Source organism: Phoenix dactylifera, chromosome 5, assembly GCF_051530095.1.
Source record: "Phoenix dactylifera cultivar Ajwa chromosome 5, Ajwa_hap1_PhDact_Kaust_v1.1, whole genome shotgun sequence".
NCBI classification, from domain to species: domain Eukaryota; kingdom Viridiplantae; phylum Streptophyta; class Magnoliopsida; order Arecales; family Arecaceae; genus Phoenix; species Phoenix dactylifera.
The window spans coordinates 1,697,108-1,716,630 of record NC_143194.1 but is presented as its reverse complement, the minus strand read 5'-3'; the positions used below and the strand labels follow the sequence as shown (position 1 = coordinate 1,716,630).

Below are 19,523 nucleotides of genomic sequence, written 5' to 3'. Positions count from 1 at the left end.
GTTTAAAATTTGTGATGTTTGATAAAAGGTATACATAAATGGAAGAAACAAGTGAGTTAATAGTTTTCATATTTTTAATATGAAATTAACTTCACAGTTATAACGTCGGTACCGTTATTGTTGCCATATAACGGCAGTGCGCATTAAGACTGCTATATCAATTATAAGATGTCATCATGAAGATAAAGGGAAAAAATTATATAAGACCCATTATTTAATTTTAAAATTATATAAGACCACGGGCTAATTATGGTGTTTGTGATTAGATTTGAATGGAGTTGAACGGGAGGAGTATGTATAGTCCCACATCAGTTTCACTGGATAGATTTTGGATACTTATACATGATCAAAAAACCTAAATAATACCTTTCGGCTAGCAATTTTGGATGAGATCCTGGGTTGTTACATATTATTAATATTATATATATAATATTTTTATGTTAGGTTTGCAAGAGTGAGTGGAAACGGTTACAAGTGCCATTCAATTGTTATCTAAAAGCATTTATATATGCTACAATGAGGGACAAAAGAAACTATATCTCGAGTTATCTTGACCCCCGAAAAAGATTTCATGAGTCTAGGCTTTAAGATTTTAATTAGCCTAGCCAGTCTGTAATCTATATATGCAAATAGCTTTATTTGTATAGTTTTTTTTTGTGAATTTTCCTATACATCAAAACAGACTGTTTAATCTAGTAGAGGAGTGATTCCAAGACAAGATTTTTGAGATTTTCTAGATCATGAAATAAGCTATATGTGATGATTCTTTTCCTTTTTTTTTGGTACATCGGCAGCTCATACATAATGGGTGTGGGACTTGCCCAAAAAGTCAGAAAGTAAAATTGACTGCAAGGAAGATAGGACAGAAGTCTGGTCCAACCAGATAAAATCGCCTAAATGATGAGCTGCATAGGAGGCGACCCAATCTGCTGCACTGTTAGCCTCTCTATAAGCATGAGAGGCATGATGGGAGATGCATTCGCCTAGCAAACGATGAATATCGTGGAGCAGTCGTATTTTCCAATTAGCACTCTCGGTCCCCTTGATACTCTCGATCACCATGGCGGAGTCCTTGTTAATGATAATGCGGTCTGCCCTCAGCACTCGTTGCGCATAGGATACTCCCTCCCATGCTGCTCTCAACTCAGTGCTGTTGACAGACTGATTGAAGATACGCTGCCTTCCCAGCCGCCACTAGTCTGGCCTGCTGATCTCTAATGACAAAGCCGGCGCTGCAGTAGTCGCCCTCCTGAGTATTGCCGTTAAAGTTTACCTTGAGGAAACTAGGGTGTGGGGGCTCCCAAAAGATGAGAACACACCTGGACGCTACGTGAGTGAAATGAGAACCCTAGATTCTCCTGGCAAACCCAAGGGATGACGATGTAGTAACATCAAGGACCTTCGTCGCGTGAAGTAGGGCCTTGTCTACTACAACTCTCATCTGCTTGGTTCTGTTTTCGAAGATTCGAGCATTCCTATCTAGCCAGCAGTGATAAACCACATAAGCTGGCCTAATCCCCACTGACAGGAGGCCCGGTCTTCAGGAAGACTAAGCCAGGAGGGTCAGAAAGTCCTCTATCGACGCCCACCTATAGTGCAGACTAGAGCAGGCCAAGGCACACTCCCATAACGAAGCCACCCTCTGACAACCAAAAAGGACATGGAAAATAATCTCCTCCGTCTCCTGACAGGCCCAACATCTCGGGGTGATGCGCACCCCCTGTCGGGCCAGGACTCCCCTGGTAGGTAAACATCCCAAAGCGACCTTACAGACAAACAAGGCCACTCGAGAATGGATACGCAACTGCCAAATCCACCCGCCTTCATCTGCCTAGCCGCAGTCCTCACCAGCCCAAGAAGGTCATGTGTCCGCACCTCTATCCTACCCGTCTGGCCCCACACTTGCCTGTCCTCCGCCTTAGCCGCTGCGATCGGCATTGCTAACACCTGCTCAACCAGCTGCTCACCAAAGACCTATCGGACGAGGTCCAATCCCAATCCCACCCTTTTAGGGCCAATAGATCGCAAACCCTACGTCCCTCCAATCCATTGGGGTTGCAAAACGTGGACCACCTGCACAGTAGAATATCAGCCAGCCAACTGTCCCCCAAAACGTCCACAGGGATCTTGGAAGGAGACATAAGAACTTTGTGCACTGAAGTCCTCCGCGTTTAAAATTTAATTTAAGAAAACAAGGGCAAGAAACAAAAAGATCTCGAGACTCAGACAATTATTGATGTCTTGATCTGAGTATATGATCGCTTACCGAGTGGACTTGGAAAACTTGTACTACGTTGGAGTTGGACTTGAGCTTGTAAACCATAGATTCTATGCTACGACAAAAGATTTGTTATCATCCATGGCGTCAGAAAAACCCATCTACAAGCATAGTTGACGTTTACGTAGCATTTTAACTGGATTCTTCTGTTTCCATCACTTGAAGTGAATTGGAACTGGGTGGCATAGCACCTGTTCTTTCTGGAAAACAAGTAGACATCGCATGCCTGGTGGTCCATCAGATTTTTTCATTCTATAGATGCGTGTTCTGTTGGAAAATGCTGAAGTATAACAGATGCCACACAAAGGAGGTTATCTCAGAGAAAAAAGCTTAAAAATTAGGATCTTAGATTTGTATCTTCTTTTTTGGTTGCTAGTTTAGAATCTAAAGACATTGCAACATGGGCAGGGAAAAAATTTCCAGAGGTTCATCTCAAATCGATGTACAAGCATGATCTAAATGATTTGCTCGAGAAAAAGCAATCGTTAAATCTCATTAACAAGTCTTAACTGATCTAGTCTCAATAGGACCAGTTGTATTTTAACAGAGAGTTGTCCCTATGGAGAGTGAATGCCATAACTAGAGAATCAGTTGAAAATAATTTTAGGCCTACCTTTGCATAAAGTTGAATAGGACTAGGCTCTTTTGGGGTGTTACCAGGTGTTAGCCTCAGCTATTGGCTATATGCTGCTGCCATAGTCTTGGACTAAACATTGAACAAGAAAATTTCAGGGATTATTCATGGTTTCCTTTGGTTGCCGAATGACACTATTCACAACCTTTAGCATCATTGCAAAAGATTATTTTGGTTATAATTTGTTAGTTTTTGTGCTTAATTATTGTTATGTCATCTTCTAGGCTTGTTTTCATATAAACTGGCAACTTATGGCCTGAGTGAACGGCGTTCTAGAGTTTTGAGTCCTCAAGTGGTGTTGATGCAGTACAAGACATAGCTGGCAAGTTCTATGCTTAGTTGGGTCATACCAAACCCTGTAGGAGCCAGCTTATTCGCACCCTGTTCCATTTGAATTGTTTTTTAGAAAAAATATTATTTTTTTTCTGATTTTCAGATTTTATAGTCGAGCAGTACTAGTATATTTTCTTTTAATTTTCGGTCAGGTTTTCTATTTTCAGTCAGATTTGTAAGGCCCGTCTATGTATGGCAGCCTAGGGTTTAGTTTGTACTAGATTGTTTTGGGTGATTAATAAAATTTTTCACAGAGTTTTCTTCCAATTTTCTCTTTTTGTTCCTTGTGCTTCTTCTCTCTCAATAACCTGCGAGTGAGTCCTGCATCAAGTATTATCCCCAACATTTCATCTTAAGTAATTCCATTACAAGAGGAACTTCCTTGGTGGTGATATATGGATGGACTCCCCAATAGGACTCCCTCCTATTTTCAAAATGATATGCACTAGTAGTTTAACATCTATTATCTTTCTCATATGAATTCTTTACCTGACATGATTTACTTCTAAAACTTTTGGCAAATATCCACCATATTTTGCAGGAAGTTTAAATTCCCCTCCTAACCTTGTGATTCAATATGATAGAAGCTATTTTTACCATCCATTGTCACTATTCTTTTTTTTTTGGAAAGCATGTTCACTATTTTTTAATGCTTTATTTATCATAGTTCTCTACATAAATCTGTCACCTCCCATATTTTATCTCTTTTTTTTTTCCAAGTCTAGATGCAACAATTGAGAGTTGTGCAGTGGTTCCAAGGTCTTAAATTTTGCAATCAACTATGTTTGCCACCCTATGTATTAACTGGCCTTTCTATATATCATGATGAGCGCTTCTCCAAAAGTGCATTGGCTAAGAAATTGTGATCGGCTAAGAAGGTTGATGTTAGTTTGAGATCTTGAGAGGAAAAAAATTCTCTGAGTTTAAGGTATATATCCACCATTACAAAAAATACTAGCCCAATAATAAATGCCAAAATGCTTGTGAGTATGGTCTATTTTGAAATTCCAAAGCTCTGGGCTAATATGATTTGCAAAACACCATTATCTATAGCTTAGGATTTGAGTCAGTTGTTCGGATTTCAGGCCAACTGGTCTAAGTTTAGGATTTTGTCTAAGTCAGAAACATCTAGTAATGTAGTTCAATTGTGAAATGAAAAAATTGAAATAGAACATATATTAAAACTGAAACCAGATCAACTAAGTCTCAGGTCAACTTGTATAGTCTAGCAAGGACTTCCAACGCAGTGATTAAAATGACTAAGTGGACAAATTGAGTCAAATCAACTTGGCAGTGTTCTAACTAAACTCCTAATATTGTCAGAGAATGGTCAACACCTAGAGAGTCGTGTTTATCTTCAATGACCAATTGACCAAGGTGGTCATGTCACAGATATTTGCTTACTCTGTCATGAAAGATCTCTTGTCAAATTGCTAGAACATCTTGGCTTATATTTGCTTACTCTGTAATGCCTTAGTGTAACAACAGCTTAGTGCCATGATTCTCTTTGCTGAGATGGTTCGAGTCATAACATGCTTCAAAATGTAATCAAATTGTTTAGATATTAGTGAGAAATCTTATGGTTAGGATCATATGGACTTTCTGCAATAGTATATTAATCCCATAACACTATAGGAAGAAGTGGCATTACTGACGCTTTTTAATTCATTTGCCAAGGCAAAAAAGTGCCGTATGACAGATCCCCGGTGCTTTTTGAAGCATCGCAAAAGTGCCGGCAGTGTAGCCATAAAAAAATAACTTTTTTACAATATTTTTGGTTCGCATCATGAGTTAAGAAAGGAAAACAATGTTTTTAAGAGTCATTAATTGATGATGCTTTAACTAGCATCGGCAATAAAGCGTCTCTAATTAATTAACGATGCTTATTTGCATCGCTAATTAATGATGCAAAATAGCATCACTAATTATCAATTGACGACACTTATTTTCATCTTCCTATGAAGATTTAATAATATTCCAATCAAATTATCACAAACATTCTTCTCTATATGCATCACATCAAGATTATGCTGAAGAAGATTGCACTCCTAATAAGGTAAAAAAATGCGCCTTTTTTCCATAATTGCTTAATAGCTCTATGTGTAAATGCTACCATTATGTCATCATCATTTCTATGTCCATATATGTTGTCATTATTTACGAAGAAGTTGTCAGCATCTTCAAACACCCCTGCATCAAGATTGCTAGTACTGATCTCCTCTATTAACCCTTCATTCATTGAGCTACCAACATCCTTCCTTTCTTTTTTCTTTGAACATTTGGAGACCTTAGCATAATTGTAATTGATGCCATATATTTGTCAAGAACTTCAACTCTAGTTGGTAGAACGGGGGTAGATCACAACTCTATAGTATCATCAAACAAATCTTGTTGAAATCGAAATGGATGGTTTGCTTCTAACCATCGATGATGGCCCATATAATAGAATTTTTCTTTATGTTTTAACCAATACAAATGGGTTGAATCCCTACAAGAGGGATATACAATACGTTTCTTAGTGCTCTTATCAGATATATTAGCATATGTAGGAAAATCATTGATAGTCCAGATAAGAACTGCCCGCAATTTGAATATTTGGCCAGTGAAAGCATCAAATGCATCGATACCCTGCTATAACTATTTCAATTTTTCTATTAAAGACTGCAGAAAAATATCAATATCATTACTTAGACCTTTATCACTTTAAATAACTATTGACATGATAAGTGAAGACTATTTTATACACATCCATAGTGGCAAATTATAAGGAATCAAAACAACCGGCCAAGTATTGTATAGAACTCATCATTCGGAATGAATTGAACCCATCAGTAGCTAAACCCAAACTAACACTACGAACATCATAAGAAAAATTGTGATGTCTATCATCAAATACTTTCCATGTTAAACTATCTGCTGGATATCTTAACATTCTATTTTTTGCATGACTTTCGTCATGCCATCTCATTGACGAAGTTATCTTTGATGATGCATAGGTCATTTTCAATCTAGGTATGAAAGAAAAATAATGCAAAACTTTGGCCGGTTTTTAGTTCTTGTAGCATCCATTTCATTCAATAAATCATCCTCATCTACTTTATGCTTTTTTCATCATAAAGATTCACACATGTGGCACGACTCTTGGTTAACATTTTTACCACGGTATAAAATACAGTCATTTGGACAACTGTGAATCTTTTTATATCCAAGATTCAATTATTTTACTAGTTTTTTGGCTTCATAAGAAGATGATGGCAAAGTAACACCTTCCGAAAATATATCATTTAATAATTGAAGTAGCATAATAAAAGACTTACTAGATCACCTATTCAAATATTTTAAATGGAATAAATGCACAATAAAAGAAATTTTTGAAAAATTCTTACAACCCGAATATAGTACTTGATCACAATCTTTTACCACGTTATGATACCAAGCTGTCTCAATGGATGAATGTATAGGTTCCTCAACATGCTCTTGAAAAATTTTATTTATCTTGCTACCATAAGCAAAATCCTATTCATGGACAAACTAATTGCATAAAGCATCACCACTTCTGTAAAATCTATGCACAAATCATATTATTTGTTTTGAGTGTGACGAAAATGTTGTATGCATGAGTTCATTGGACCAAAATCCAGCCTTCAAGAAAATAATATAGAGAATGGAATTTTAGCATATTGATGCCAATATATTCTCTAGGATTTATAAAATGTGGCATCAAAAGTAACTTTACCCATTCCTTCATGCCAAAAAAGGAACAAGACTTGATATTTAATTTAGGAATTTTGAGGCACAAAAATATTCTCTTAGTATAGCTTAATTTGTTCATTATAAATTTTCATTGAAATTTATTTCTTGTTTATTTACAGCCTATCCAGTATTGCTATTAGTTTTCGATTTATAGAAACTAAAAACCGATGCTAGAAACTCATTTGGTTACCCATTTTGCTTTTTGATTTTTTAAAATTATTATTTAGAATTTCTGAAAAACATGAAAGTTCGAGAAATAGCTTTCACTTTTTTTAAGAAAAATTGAAACCATCCATGATCACCACCACCACCGTTGGCCCCCACCACCACCCATTAGCTGTAGGCTGCTACCACTACTGTCACAACCAAAAACTCCAAAGAAATTGAAAACCAAAAATAAGTTTTGTATTTTGTGCAAACTAAAAATTAAAAGCTGGAAGTGATGCATAAAACCTACGTTACACGTAAACTATCAATGAGCCTTGGAGTACTATGCTATAATAACATGGCTGTTTCTAGTTACCATATGAAAAATATAGTCACTTATAGATATTTGGGTCGGTTAATGTTGAGTACGTACATGCTATGGCTATTTAATGGTTCATCCAGCCCCTTTTGCAGCCTAAATATGATTTGAAATGACCACTAAGTGCATCTTCCAATTAGCAAAGTCTCGTTGCAGCATTCCTCGAACAGGGTACTTGGTCTGTTTTCGTGATTTTGGTGAGAGAGCTCTTTAGCACCCTGTTTTTATTGAACATAAGAATGATAGTAAAATTTTGTTGAAATGGTTGATTTTTTGGGTGGTCCAAGAATGGGTTTAATGTAAGTAGCAAAGCCACTGATACATGCATGCATGTAATAATAGTTAGCTATAAGGAAGACCGAATGAATGCCGGTGATCCATGATGATGGTATTTTTGTTGAGGTAAAAAGAAGAATGATGATATGAACTCATGGCTGTAGATGAGGAGTGTTTTGTAAGTCCCATAGGCTTTGATATTGATTCACATTTACGCAATGTATTGACACTTAATTTTTTTTTTTAAAAAAAAATTGATACTCAAATTCCATTATTTGTCTATCATGGTCAAATTAATATACCATGAATTTGGTAGAAAAAAAAAATCATCGAGAAACTTAATTTTCCAAAAAAAATTGGTCAATTCAGATCATAGTTTTTATCCAGTAAAGAATGTAGAGTAGCTAGAGTAGTGTATCATGTTCATTACTTTGAAGAAGAATAACATGAAGGTAATAATAGCTCCCAAATCCCTCTGCCACTCCACTCATAAAGAAATAATGTAGCTTGGGGTAACGCTAAGAACTCACAAATCTTTAGTAGTTCTTTTGCCAACATATGCTGTTAATATTATAGAACATAGGTTAGGATGTCATAATTATATTTCAATAATCCTATATATTTTACATTATTAACTAGGTTTTAAAGTTGTTAGAAGATTTATATAGGAGGTTTCATTCCCCCTTGAGGCTGTACAAAGGAAATCTGATTTTTATGATGTAATGCCTACAGTTAAATCACCAGTGCACCACTGATGCAAACTCTCAGCAGTTTAAGCATAGCCTTCATGTGACTATTACATACTATGTTCAGCTGGAAAACTATTGCAAGATCGTTAGAATTATAGTAAACAAGATAAATAGGAATATAGCTGTTATCCTTTTGATGCTAATAAACTCATGTTTGCTCTTATACTCAGGGAAGATCAAACATTTTTGATGAAAATTGAAGGTCAACATTTACCTTATCATAAATGAGATTTGTAAGTCCTTTTGAGATCAAGTTGTAAGAGTAATCATGAAAGTGCATACATCTGTTCTTCATAGTAACCATCTTTACCTATAATGTAGAACTCTAAACTCTGAGATTTAGCCTTTTGGGGAACTCCAGAAAGCTCTCATAATATAGTTTACTTTCATATTTACATCCCTAAGTACAGCTAGGTGGTAAAACTAGATAAGATGATTACATTAGAAAGAGGAAGTGGGCAACTTTTCCTTGTTATCCACCTGCTATAATCTTGGTAGTTGGTATAGACATGCAATTGTGTGTGCGAGAGAGAGAGAGAGAGACCTCTCTCTCTCTATAATGGAGCTTGTTCACCACAAAGAAAGAGAAAGATAGAGGCAAGATACCAAAGGAGGAGGTCATCATGCAACCATGGGGAATTGTCAGAGTCCTTGTGCCTTTTCAAGGATTGTAATGCAAGCACCCTACACCCTGCTATCCACTCTCGAGACCATGGGATCATTCGTAGTGACCTTTCCCCATCTATATAATCCTCAGCACTTTCAATTGGGTGATTGTGTGAGGGACAATGAGCACTTCCTTTCAATTCCTCTGGGGTCTCTTCCTCTCACTCTCACTTTATTCTATTCCTTCCACACCCACACCCCATGTACGTGTTGTAACCTTATCCCACGAAGAGCCTTACCTTTTTCTCTTCCCTCCAAATTATAGTCTCACGTCATGCTGTCTTCTTGTTCTTGCCTTGCAGGTTCACATAGTCTACCTGGGCCATAACCATGGCCAGGATCCTCTTCTCACCACAAGGCTCCATGTCCGACTTCTCTCCAGTGTCTTTTCGAGGTGATTGTTGGTTATAATATCTTATCCTGATATTCCTTTCTATCAGCTTTCTTATTGGTCAATTCACTTAATTTGCAGAGAAGATGAAGCAGAGGAAGCCATGATCTACAGTTACAAGCATGGCTTCTCTGGTTTTGCTGCGATGCTTAACTCAACACAGGCCACCACCCTGGCAAGTAAGAAGCTGCTACTGACTCCTACAACTACGTGTCAAACTTGACTATATCTGTATTAAACATATTAATCATACTAAGTTCTATCATTGTAAGAGAGTTTTAATCAAATTCGTAGGTATGGAAGGGGTGATATCAGTGTTCAGGAGCAAGATATTGGGATTGCACACAACTCGAAGTTGGGACTTCATGGGCCTCACCTTGGGACCTGAGGAAACTACACCGATGCAGTTAAAATATGGAAATGATATAGTTGTTGGCATCTTGGATACAGGTTCTTTTAAATAAATTCTCTTTCTTCTTAAGTCTAATGTCGTTCTTGCTCCTTGCTTACCATAGTTTCTGCATATAACTGCCCACCTCAGTGCAAAATTCCCGGCCGATGGGCTGCGGAGAAGATGATAGCTCACAAAGTGCTGAAAATCTATCAAAACTGCAAATGTATCGGCCATATTAGACAAGCACAAGAAGAAACATAAAAATGCTCTATACTCATCACCACTTGGTAGATTAAAAGACCCAACTGTATCAAAGTTAGAACAGTAAACTCTGCATTGCACCAATCATACGCTCAAACAAAGTTAAATTACTGCATGGCATTGCATCACGCTGATATAAACACCGTTATTCTTTGCTCAGTATTCTAGCAACAAATAACTACAATAAAGATGCTGATTGCTTGTTAATCACATCTCTTAATCATCGAAGGTGTCTGGCCGGAATCGGATAGCTTCCGGGAGGAACCCGGCATGGGTCCAATCCCAAAATCATGGCATGGAGCATGCGTGAAAGCCGACAAGTTCGACCCACAGAAAGCATGCAACCGTAAGCTGATCGGAGCTCGCTACTACATCAATGGCTTCGAACGTGAGTTTGGGCCTCTGAACACGACCGGTGAAGCCGAGTACCGATCGCCCCGGGACCGGCTTGGGCATGGGACACACACAGCATCGACGGCGGTCGGGTCTGTCGCAAGGAATGCGAGCTACTTCGGCCTGGGACCTGGCACCGCCCGCGGCGGCGCGCCACGGGCTCGGCTGGCGGTGTACAAGGTATGCTGGCTACAAGGGAGCTGCACTGAGGCCGACATCTTGGCCGCCTTCGACGATGCCTTGCACGACGGAGTGCAGGTGATCTCGGCCTCGCTCGGATCGCCGCCGCCGTTGATGCCATTCTTCTCGACGAGCAGTGACATTGGGTCGTTCCATGCAATGCAGCTGGGGGTGGCGGTGGTGTTCTCGGCCGGGAACGATGGGCCTGACTCATCCCTGGTGCAAAATGTGTCGCCGTGGGGCTTGTGTGTTGCCGCCGGGACAATTGACCGGGCATTCCCAACGCAGATGGTACTGGGAAACAATGTCTCTTTCATGGTATACTCTCACAAACACCATGCATGAATCATGCATACCTAAGAGTAATTAATAACAGCAGCTCAGCAGAATATGGGCTTTTGTTGATCCATCACATATAACATGGCAATGGAATGAGAAAGGTTATCTATAATTATTTTTAGTTCAAATGAGAAGGGTTATCTTGCTCATAACAAGCATTTCAAATATGTCATCACTATCTCATTGGTTTGACTTTGTAGGTACTGCTCCATAAGACTTTTAGATACCTTATTAGTGCAGCAGTTTCATGATCAAAATGCCTTCTTGCAAGAACATGCTATGGTAAATTGAGGATGCTAGTGTTGATACATGATCAGATCCCATCTTCATTGCATTTCATATACAAATGAAATTTCATGAGTTTTGCTTGTCTTTACTTCTGAAAAAGTAAACTATTACAGAATATCCAGCCCTATTTTGTTTGATTAATAATAATTTTTCTGAGAAAAATCAATAATTCTTTTTTAATTGTCTATTCACTAGTATTGTCTATTTTTCTTATCTAGTTTACATATATGCATTGATCAGTGAATTCAGTCATTGGGCTGTTCAATTTATGATCAGTGAATTCATTCTTCATCTTAAAAGAAAAACTCCGAAATAGTTGTATGATAATCTTTGCACAAGTTGATGCATATGATGCTTGTCTCGTGCGAGATGAATATTCATGTCTAAATTTCATATGAAAAACTTGCATGTGGAATGCTGGTTATAAGTTAGATCCTGTGGATACCTATCTCTCGGTCATTTTTTTTTTAAATTTACAATTATGTAGGGTCTATGTCTTGCTAGATTATTTAATCAAGTTGAAGAAAACTTGCTAGATTATTCAATCAAGTTGTAGGGGAGAGAAAGAAAACTTTATTATAAAAAAAATGAAACAACCTGCCTCCCTCATTAAAAAGTGTCCATTTTCCCCAAGTAAAACCAATATATGTCACTTGTAATTCATACTCATCCATTTGGAATAGACTTGAACACGGGTCAAGCTCAGCCCAAGGTGTCACTTATTTTAGTCGGGCTCGGGCTCAGCCCAATTCGACCTTCCGGCCTACTTTCAGGCCGAAGACTGCTCTTTACGCGGGCTTCGAGCTGCGAGCCTCAAGCCGGGCTCGAGGCTTTCTCGACCTTTATTTTGAGGGGGTCTAAAAATTTAAAAAAAAATAACTTACAAAGATTAAATATTTGAAAGGGGTTGATGGGGCTACTGGCTTATGTCTTTATGGTTGTTTTGATGAGGACTTGGTGCACGGAAATGAAGCGCATGCAGCTATAACAAATGAGACCAAATGGGCTGGGCTATGGGTATGGCATGCCTGTATGGCATTCTATACATCTAGAGCGGGTCGGGCTTGGGCTAGGTTTTCAGACCTAAATCCAAGTCCAGCTCATTTAATAGACGGGCATATATTCAGGCTCACCTTGGCCCACTGTGCTTTAAATCCAGGCCTAGGCTCATACGAAAATTTTTGGGCTTGATCGGTCCGGGCAGGCATTCGGCTCATGAATAGGTCTATTTTGAAATGATTAAGGTTATTCAATCCCACTGGAAAAAAAAAAGAAAAAAAAGAAATTAAGGGTTTGGTAGGATAAATCCTATCAAATTCTACTATATTTATGAAATTGAGAACACCAAATTACCAAATTGGAGAGGGAGCATCAGCCAAGAGCAAGTGGGTGGGTGCAAGATACATGGAGAAGAGGGAGAGGAAGAGTGAGAATGTAGGAATCGAGAGAGGGCCAAAAAATCGCAAGACAAAAATATGAGAAACAAAAAAAATGTACAGCATTTCTCTCTCTCTCTAGAACTGGTCTGGGGCAAGTTCGATTGATAGGGGTCGAAGCAAGCTCAATATGCTTTAGTATTGAAAGTCCTAATCTCAATCCCATAAACCTAATGTGTTTTACAAGATTATCCAAACCATGAAAAGCAAGTATTAACTTTCATCCCTTTGTATTTATCACAAGTATATTAACCTACTTGACTTTTAGGAAGACTCGCAAGACATACTTTCTTCCTTTTTTTTTCTCCAAGAAACATATTCACATTACATGTTGCATGTTGTTAATACTAAATTCATGATAATAAAAAAAATTCCTATAAAATTTCTCTTTGGGCGATACTATGGGCAGGATTTGGACATATTGTAGTATTTGCTAATTGAACATGTTACGTTGTTTGTGTGGTTGAGTCAACTTGCACTATTGGCATAAGCAATAAAAAAAATCATAGATCTAGGGTTGCATTTATTGTAGAACTTTAAATGATTTCTCTTTGGCTCCCTATATCTTCATATTCCTATTTGTTATGCAATGATTCTTTTTCTTTCCAACAAAAATACAACAAAAGCAAAGCTCTTCTTTCTTTTTCTAATCACATAGAAAAAAGATAAAGAAATACCTAGCATTTATCTTTAACATGGTGTCTCCTAAGGTATTTATTGTTATCTTAAAAATTATATAAATAATCCTTGTTTTTTGTTCTTATCCAAAAAAGGTGACTAACAAATGATCTCTCTATAGGGACAAGGCTTCATCACAAGAGAAATGAAGATGAAATTGGTCGATAGTGGGAAGTTTTTTGTTGATGGGTGATCTCCTTATCTCTCTCCCTTTGTGTGTGTATTCTTTGTTTTTTTTTTGTTGGAAGGGGGACGTGGGTGTGGGTGTCATGTGGAGATTTGCAAGAAGTATGGCACGCAATTGTGCTTGTATATAAATTTTTACATGTATCTGATAGTTTAGATACTTTGGATGAGCCAAGATATAGGACACACACATATAGAAAGAGAGTTAGACTTAGCTACACTCGAGTGGATCTTCATTTAGATTCGGTCAGATTTATATTAGATAATAAAGGTTGCACATCGATAATCCGAGCCGTTAGATATGATCTACCACCTTTAAATTGCTTATATATCAAAAATTATATAAGTTGGAGATTCCTAACCTATGCATCAGATAATGAAAAAATTGGATAGTCTAAATAATATTAAATTATATATATTTTTTGATCAACTGATATATAGGCCAGGGATCTCCAAATCATATAATTTTTGGTATGTAAGCAGTTTAAGGGTAGTATAACACATCCATTTGCTTGGATCATCGATGTGGAATCTTCATTATCCAATATAGATCTGATAGAATCCGAATAGAGATCCACGAGTGTAGCCAAGTCCAGCTCTTTTTCTTTATATATATTTTTAACATAAAGTATATATATTTATATATAATCTATATGTATATATGCATGTGTATATCTATATCTCTACACACAATGTTTTACTGATGATATAGTAACTAAGTTCATCATTGTAACTTTTTGCAAACTAATTATGATTATAAATAAATGAATAAAAAATATAATCATATGCAAACTATACATTTATCTTATAAATTAAATATCACTTATAAATCCAAAATTATAATTAGAATAGAGATTGAAGTTAAATTTACATGATTTCTAAAGTAGTTGAACATATTTTAAGACTTCAATCCATATGCTACATTACAATGAGAATTTATTAGGCATACAATATGATGCGAAAAAGAAATAAAGGAACGAAACATCATTTTTTAAAGGTTATGTTACTCTTATTAGGAGGCAATCTCTCTAGAAAAATGACAATTTAACTTTTGTCTACTGATAAGTTTTGATGATTCATCTCTATTGTCTTATCCATATTGTTTGCATTGTAAAGGTCATGTTCACTTGACAAATGGAACGGCCGCAAGCCAGGGTCAAAGAAGATTGTTCTTTGCTTCTCTTCCATAGGGCAGGTATCTAGCACAGTTGCAGCCCTATCAATCTTAGCAATCAATGGATCGGGCATGATTTTTGTTGAGTCCATAACGAGGCAAACAGTTCAGGATGATTTCCTTCCAACTATCCATGTTGACCTCTATCAAGGCACTCAGATACTTCACTATATTCAATCTTTCAAGTAAGTGAAAAGTTTATAGCTATGGAAATGCTACTAATTTAGATAACAAAAGTCAATCCATTAAAAATATCATCTAAGAATGATACATACATGCATATATAACTCTATGTGTGCGCGTGTAGGACTGGAAATTGAGCAGGTCAACCCCAGCACAATCCAAAATTGGACTTACTTGGGTGCGTAGAGGCATGACCCGGATTGGGTTTGGTTTGAAAGTCCCGAAACTTACCCAAATTAAAGTTCGATTCAGTTTAACATATTAGGCAATCTAACCTCACCAGAGTTCAAAACCATAAAAATATATAATATACATATATAAACCATATGAAATCGGGAGTGATATTATAGACATATATTAACCATATGAAATTGGGAATCATGTTATATTCAAACATTGCCATTTCTAGCTCATTTTGTTTTACTTTTAGATAATCAATTGGCATGAAAGTATTTATAGATTACTTTGTTAAGCTGATCCAATCGATCTAATTAGACTCGACCCAACTTGAAGCAACCCGATTTTGAACCTAAGCCAAGCCAAGTTGGGTTTAAGGAGCTCAGATTAAATGTAGGGTTGGGTTGGGTTGGGCTGTGAGCAAAGGCCTTTGGCTCTTGGGTTGGGCCTAGGCTGACCTCCAATCTGACCTGACCCATCTAATTTCCACCCATATATGTATGGTTATATCTAATAAAAGGTTTAAAGCATTTGTTAAGTGATAACACTTCCAATATTTTTTCTACTCACAGTCTTTCATATCTCTTAATATGTATTACTCATATGGTATGTTTCCTACTATTAACTATTTTCTTTTCAAAAACCTATTATTAATTTTTTCAAATGCAATTTTTGTGCATATTTGAAATGAATCCCAACCATTCCTAAAGCACAAGAAGCAACAAAATTATAGATCTCTAACCCCTAATGTATAGAAAGATGTAATTAAATGCTCGATTAAAATAAAACACATCATTCAGAAATAATGAGACATAATCCACACAAAATCTCTGTTTCTTAAAAGTAAACTATGGATCCTTAATCATGTCGATCCATTTGCCTGATTAACTCGAGGTGAAGGTATAGGTTTGATAAGAAAAATTATTGGAGAGAAATGCAAGGGGAATCACCTAATGGGACAAGACTCATGGGACAATTAATGTGCTCATGGGCTCAATTAATGTGCTCACCTTGTGCAATATCAGTTAAAATTTTTAAAAATAATTTTAAATATTTTTATGAGCTCATTTGATGTGTTTACGATGACAAGATATAATATATTAGTTGTCAAAACTTATCCCATGAAACAATCTACCTAGAACCTTTTATAATTTTACAAGTCTTATAATTTAGCAAGAAAGTGGTTAAAAGAATTTATAAATATTAATTTCAGTACCACAAGGTTTGCAAAACTAAATTGAGCCACCTAGCTAGCATTGATATGGCTCCTAAAAGGACTTTAAAACAAGATGACCATCCCATAATAAAAACCAAGTTGGTTAGCCTTATTGGTTAGTCCATTATGGCCAGTAATAGACTAGTATGATCTACACAACCTTAACATAGGTGTGAAATCTCAATATCATAAATAAAATGGTGAGTAGAACTTTTAACAGGCTTCTAAACCAAGTTGTAGCTTTGTGCTTACACCTTTACTCCATAGAAAGATCCATCTTTGAACCATGAAAGGTATTTCTCCGAGTATTTGCCATGGGCAATTTTAACATAGATGATTGACAACATTACCACCTTTTCTTAAAAAGAATCTCAAAAGACTAGCTAAATTTTTTAACAAAGAAATCTGTTATCTATTTTTTTTTAAAAAAAATGCCAATCAATCCATTGATATTTTACTTTTTTGCGCAAAAATATTGTTATCTAATTATCTAATATGAAGCATGAAAATCTTGAAGGGATCTGTCGGTGCAAATCTTTTCCAGCAAAACAAACATTGGTCACTCTCCTGCCCCATCCATGGCGTACTTCTCCTCTAGAGGGCCGAGTTCTATATCCCCAAATATCCTCAAGGTACTCAAATTTTTAATTGAGCATCATGCTTTTGCTATCTTTGATGTGTTTCACACCTAAAAGCTTGATCGATTAGAACATATTCATTAGGAGGGTGCTTAAGCTCAAAATTAAACTCAAGCCAACTCAAAATTATGTTCATTAGAACATAAACAAGCCGATCGTCTGGATGAACCCAAGATTATACTTATTTCTCAAGCCAAATGTTCTCCTAGCTGATCGAGCTTATTCAGACATGCCTCAAAATTGAGCTTGACCTCAAGCACTTTCCAACTGAATGAGCTTGAACAAGCTTCTTAGCATGCCAAGCCTGATTCATCCATGAATGGATCGGCTCAATTGGATCGCCATTAACTTAAATTAGTCTCCCTTGTATTGTTTTCTAATGCAAACCCAGCATTAATTACTTTTTAGCTATAAGTCTAAAAAATGCAGCCTGAGCTAGAATATTACTTGGATGGAACATTTAACAAGCTGAGGCTGAGCTATTCATGAGCCCCATCATTCAACTTTTCATGAAGGTTAACATCATTTTTATCTTCTTGCAGCCTGATATCATGGCTCCAGGGGTAAATATCTTGGCAGCATGGTCACCAAAATCTTCACCAACTTTGCTACCATTTGATGGTCGTTCTGTGGTTTGGAACTTCGATTCGGGGACCTCAATGTCATGCCCCCATGTATCAGGCATTGTGGCTCTTCTCAAATCAGCTCATCCTGATTGGTCCCCGGCTGCAATCAAGTCTGCTCTAATGACAACAGGTAAAACATAAGAACCTACAAGCCTGGTAACAAGTTGGCATCTTTAAGTGACTAATATGGAGCAATCAAGCAATTAAACAAGTTTCAACAAAGTGAAAAACTCAAAAAAGTAAACAGAAAGAAATTTGTAATTAATAGGTGGACCGATATCTTCAATGTATGCGTAAAAGGTATTGATGAGGCAACAAAATTGATATGTAATAGACAACTCTAATGAACAAGTTATGGCTGCCTCATGAATTTTTTCTGAATTTTGTGAATCATTAGATAGTTTTTGAATAGTTGAATTGGTTTCTAATGACTTGGAGAACCATTAAATGATAAAGCACAAACAATCTCATTTTCCAAGAGTGCCTTCTGTGTATAAATCCTTAAACATAGAACTACATGAGAGCTCAATAAAAGCCCTCCAAAATGTTTATTCACTATTCTATCATCCAAAAAATGGTCCCATAATCCACTAGCTTGATTTATAAACTTTTGTACAGGCATTTTCCTGCCATTAGTTCTTTTTGCATGATTTTTCTACTAAACATTAAATTCATTATCATTTTGTCCATGCAGCTTACATGAGTGATACAAGCTCAGACAACATCTTGGCAGGAGGCACTTTGACAGCAGCAGATCCCTTTGACATAGGTGCAGGGCATGTAAATCCCTTAAAAGCAATAGACCCAGGACTAGTATATGATATGGATACTCGAGATTATATTCTTTTTCTTTGTAGTTTAGGCTACTCTGAGGTCCAGATAAAGATGATGGTTCTTCCTTCACCTAGCATTGACGCTAGTTGCAGCGGAAGCCACTCCGTTATGGAGCTAAATTATCCTGCAATAATTATATCGGACCTTCCGTCAACATTAACAATCAAGAGAACTCTTCGGAATGTCGGTCGAAGTAGTGCTTTCTATTTCTCCAGCATCAAGAACCCTGAGGGAGTGTACACTTCTATATGGCCAAGGTTCCTAGTTTTCTCTTTGCATAAGAAAACTATTTCATATTATGTGACTGTTATGCCAATTAAACGGTCCCAAGGGCGGTATGATTTTGGGGAGATAGTTTGGTTTGATGGCTATCATCATGTTAAAACCCCATTGATAGTGTGTGTGAACAATCTTGGGGATGGACATAGAGATGCTGCAGCTCATCAGAGTGCTTAACATAACATGTTGCAAATTAAGTTTTACTTAACGAAGTTCATTGATGGCCCTCTAGCATAACAAAAAAGTTAGGTATCATGCTTTTCAATTGACATCTCTTCTGTTGTTTCTTTCTTGCATCAAGTCATGCTTTTGTGCTCTTCTAGTCAGGTAATAATGGATCTCCTTTTTGGTGGAATATTGGATTGAGTTAGAGCAAATTATATTACTAAAATATAATGACAGCCGAATATTGGATTATGGCGATAATTTGAAATGGAATAACCAAAGCATGATTACGCAGCATTATTCTCCATGACAATGCTAATAGGATTAGAAGGAGAAAAGAAGAGGCTGAACACCTCTGAATCTTATGCATTAAAAATGCTTTGCATCTTTATGGGTACTTGCCTATCAATGACAGAGTTCACATATCAGGTAGATCAAAGTTGCCTATGCCCCAACAACCTTTGCCTGTC

At 36.9% G+C, this 19,523-nt stretch overlaps 1 protein-coding gene across 1 annotated transcript; it reads left to right on the top strand.

Moving 5' to 3' along the window:
• Window positions 1-9,331: 9,331 nt before the first annotated feature.
• UNE17 (Subtilisin-like serine endopeptidase family protein) lies at window positions 9,332-19,157 on the top strand. Its single transcript, XM_039129442.2, has 10 exons — window positions 9,332-9,418; window positions 9,518-9,609; window positions 9,688-9,785; window positions 9,901-10,056; window positions 10,491-11,152; window positions 13,697-13,764; window positions 14,878-15,120; window positions 17,029-17,143; window positions 17,692-17,905; window positions 18,470-19,157. The coding sequence occupies exons 1-10, from the start codon at window positions 9,338-9,340 to the stop codon at window positions 19,063-19,065; spliced, it is 2,325 nt and encodes a 774-aa protein (XP_038985370.2). The 5' UTR covers window positions 9,332-9,337; the 3' UTR covers window positions 19,066-19,157.
• The last annotated feature ends 366 nt before the right edge of the window (window positions 19,158-19,523 follow it).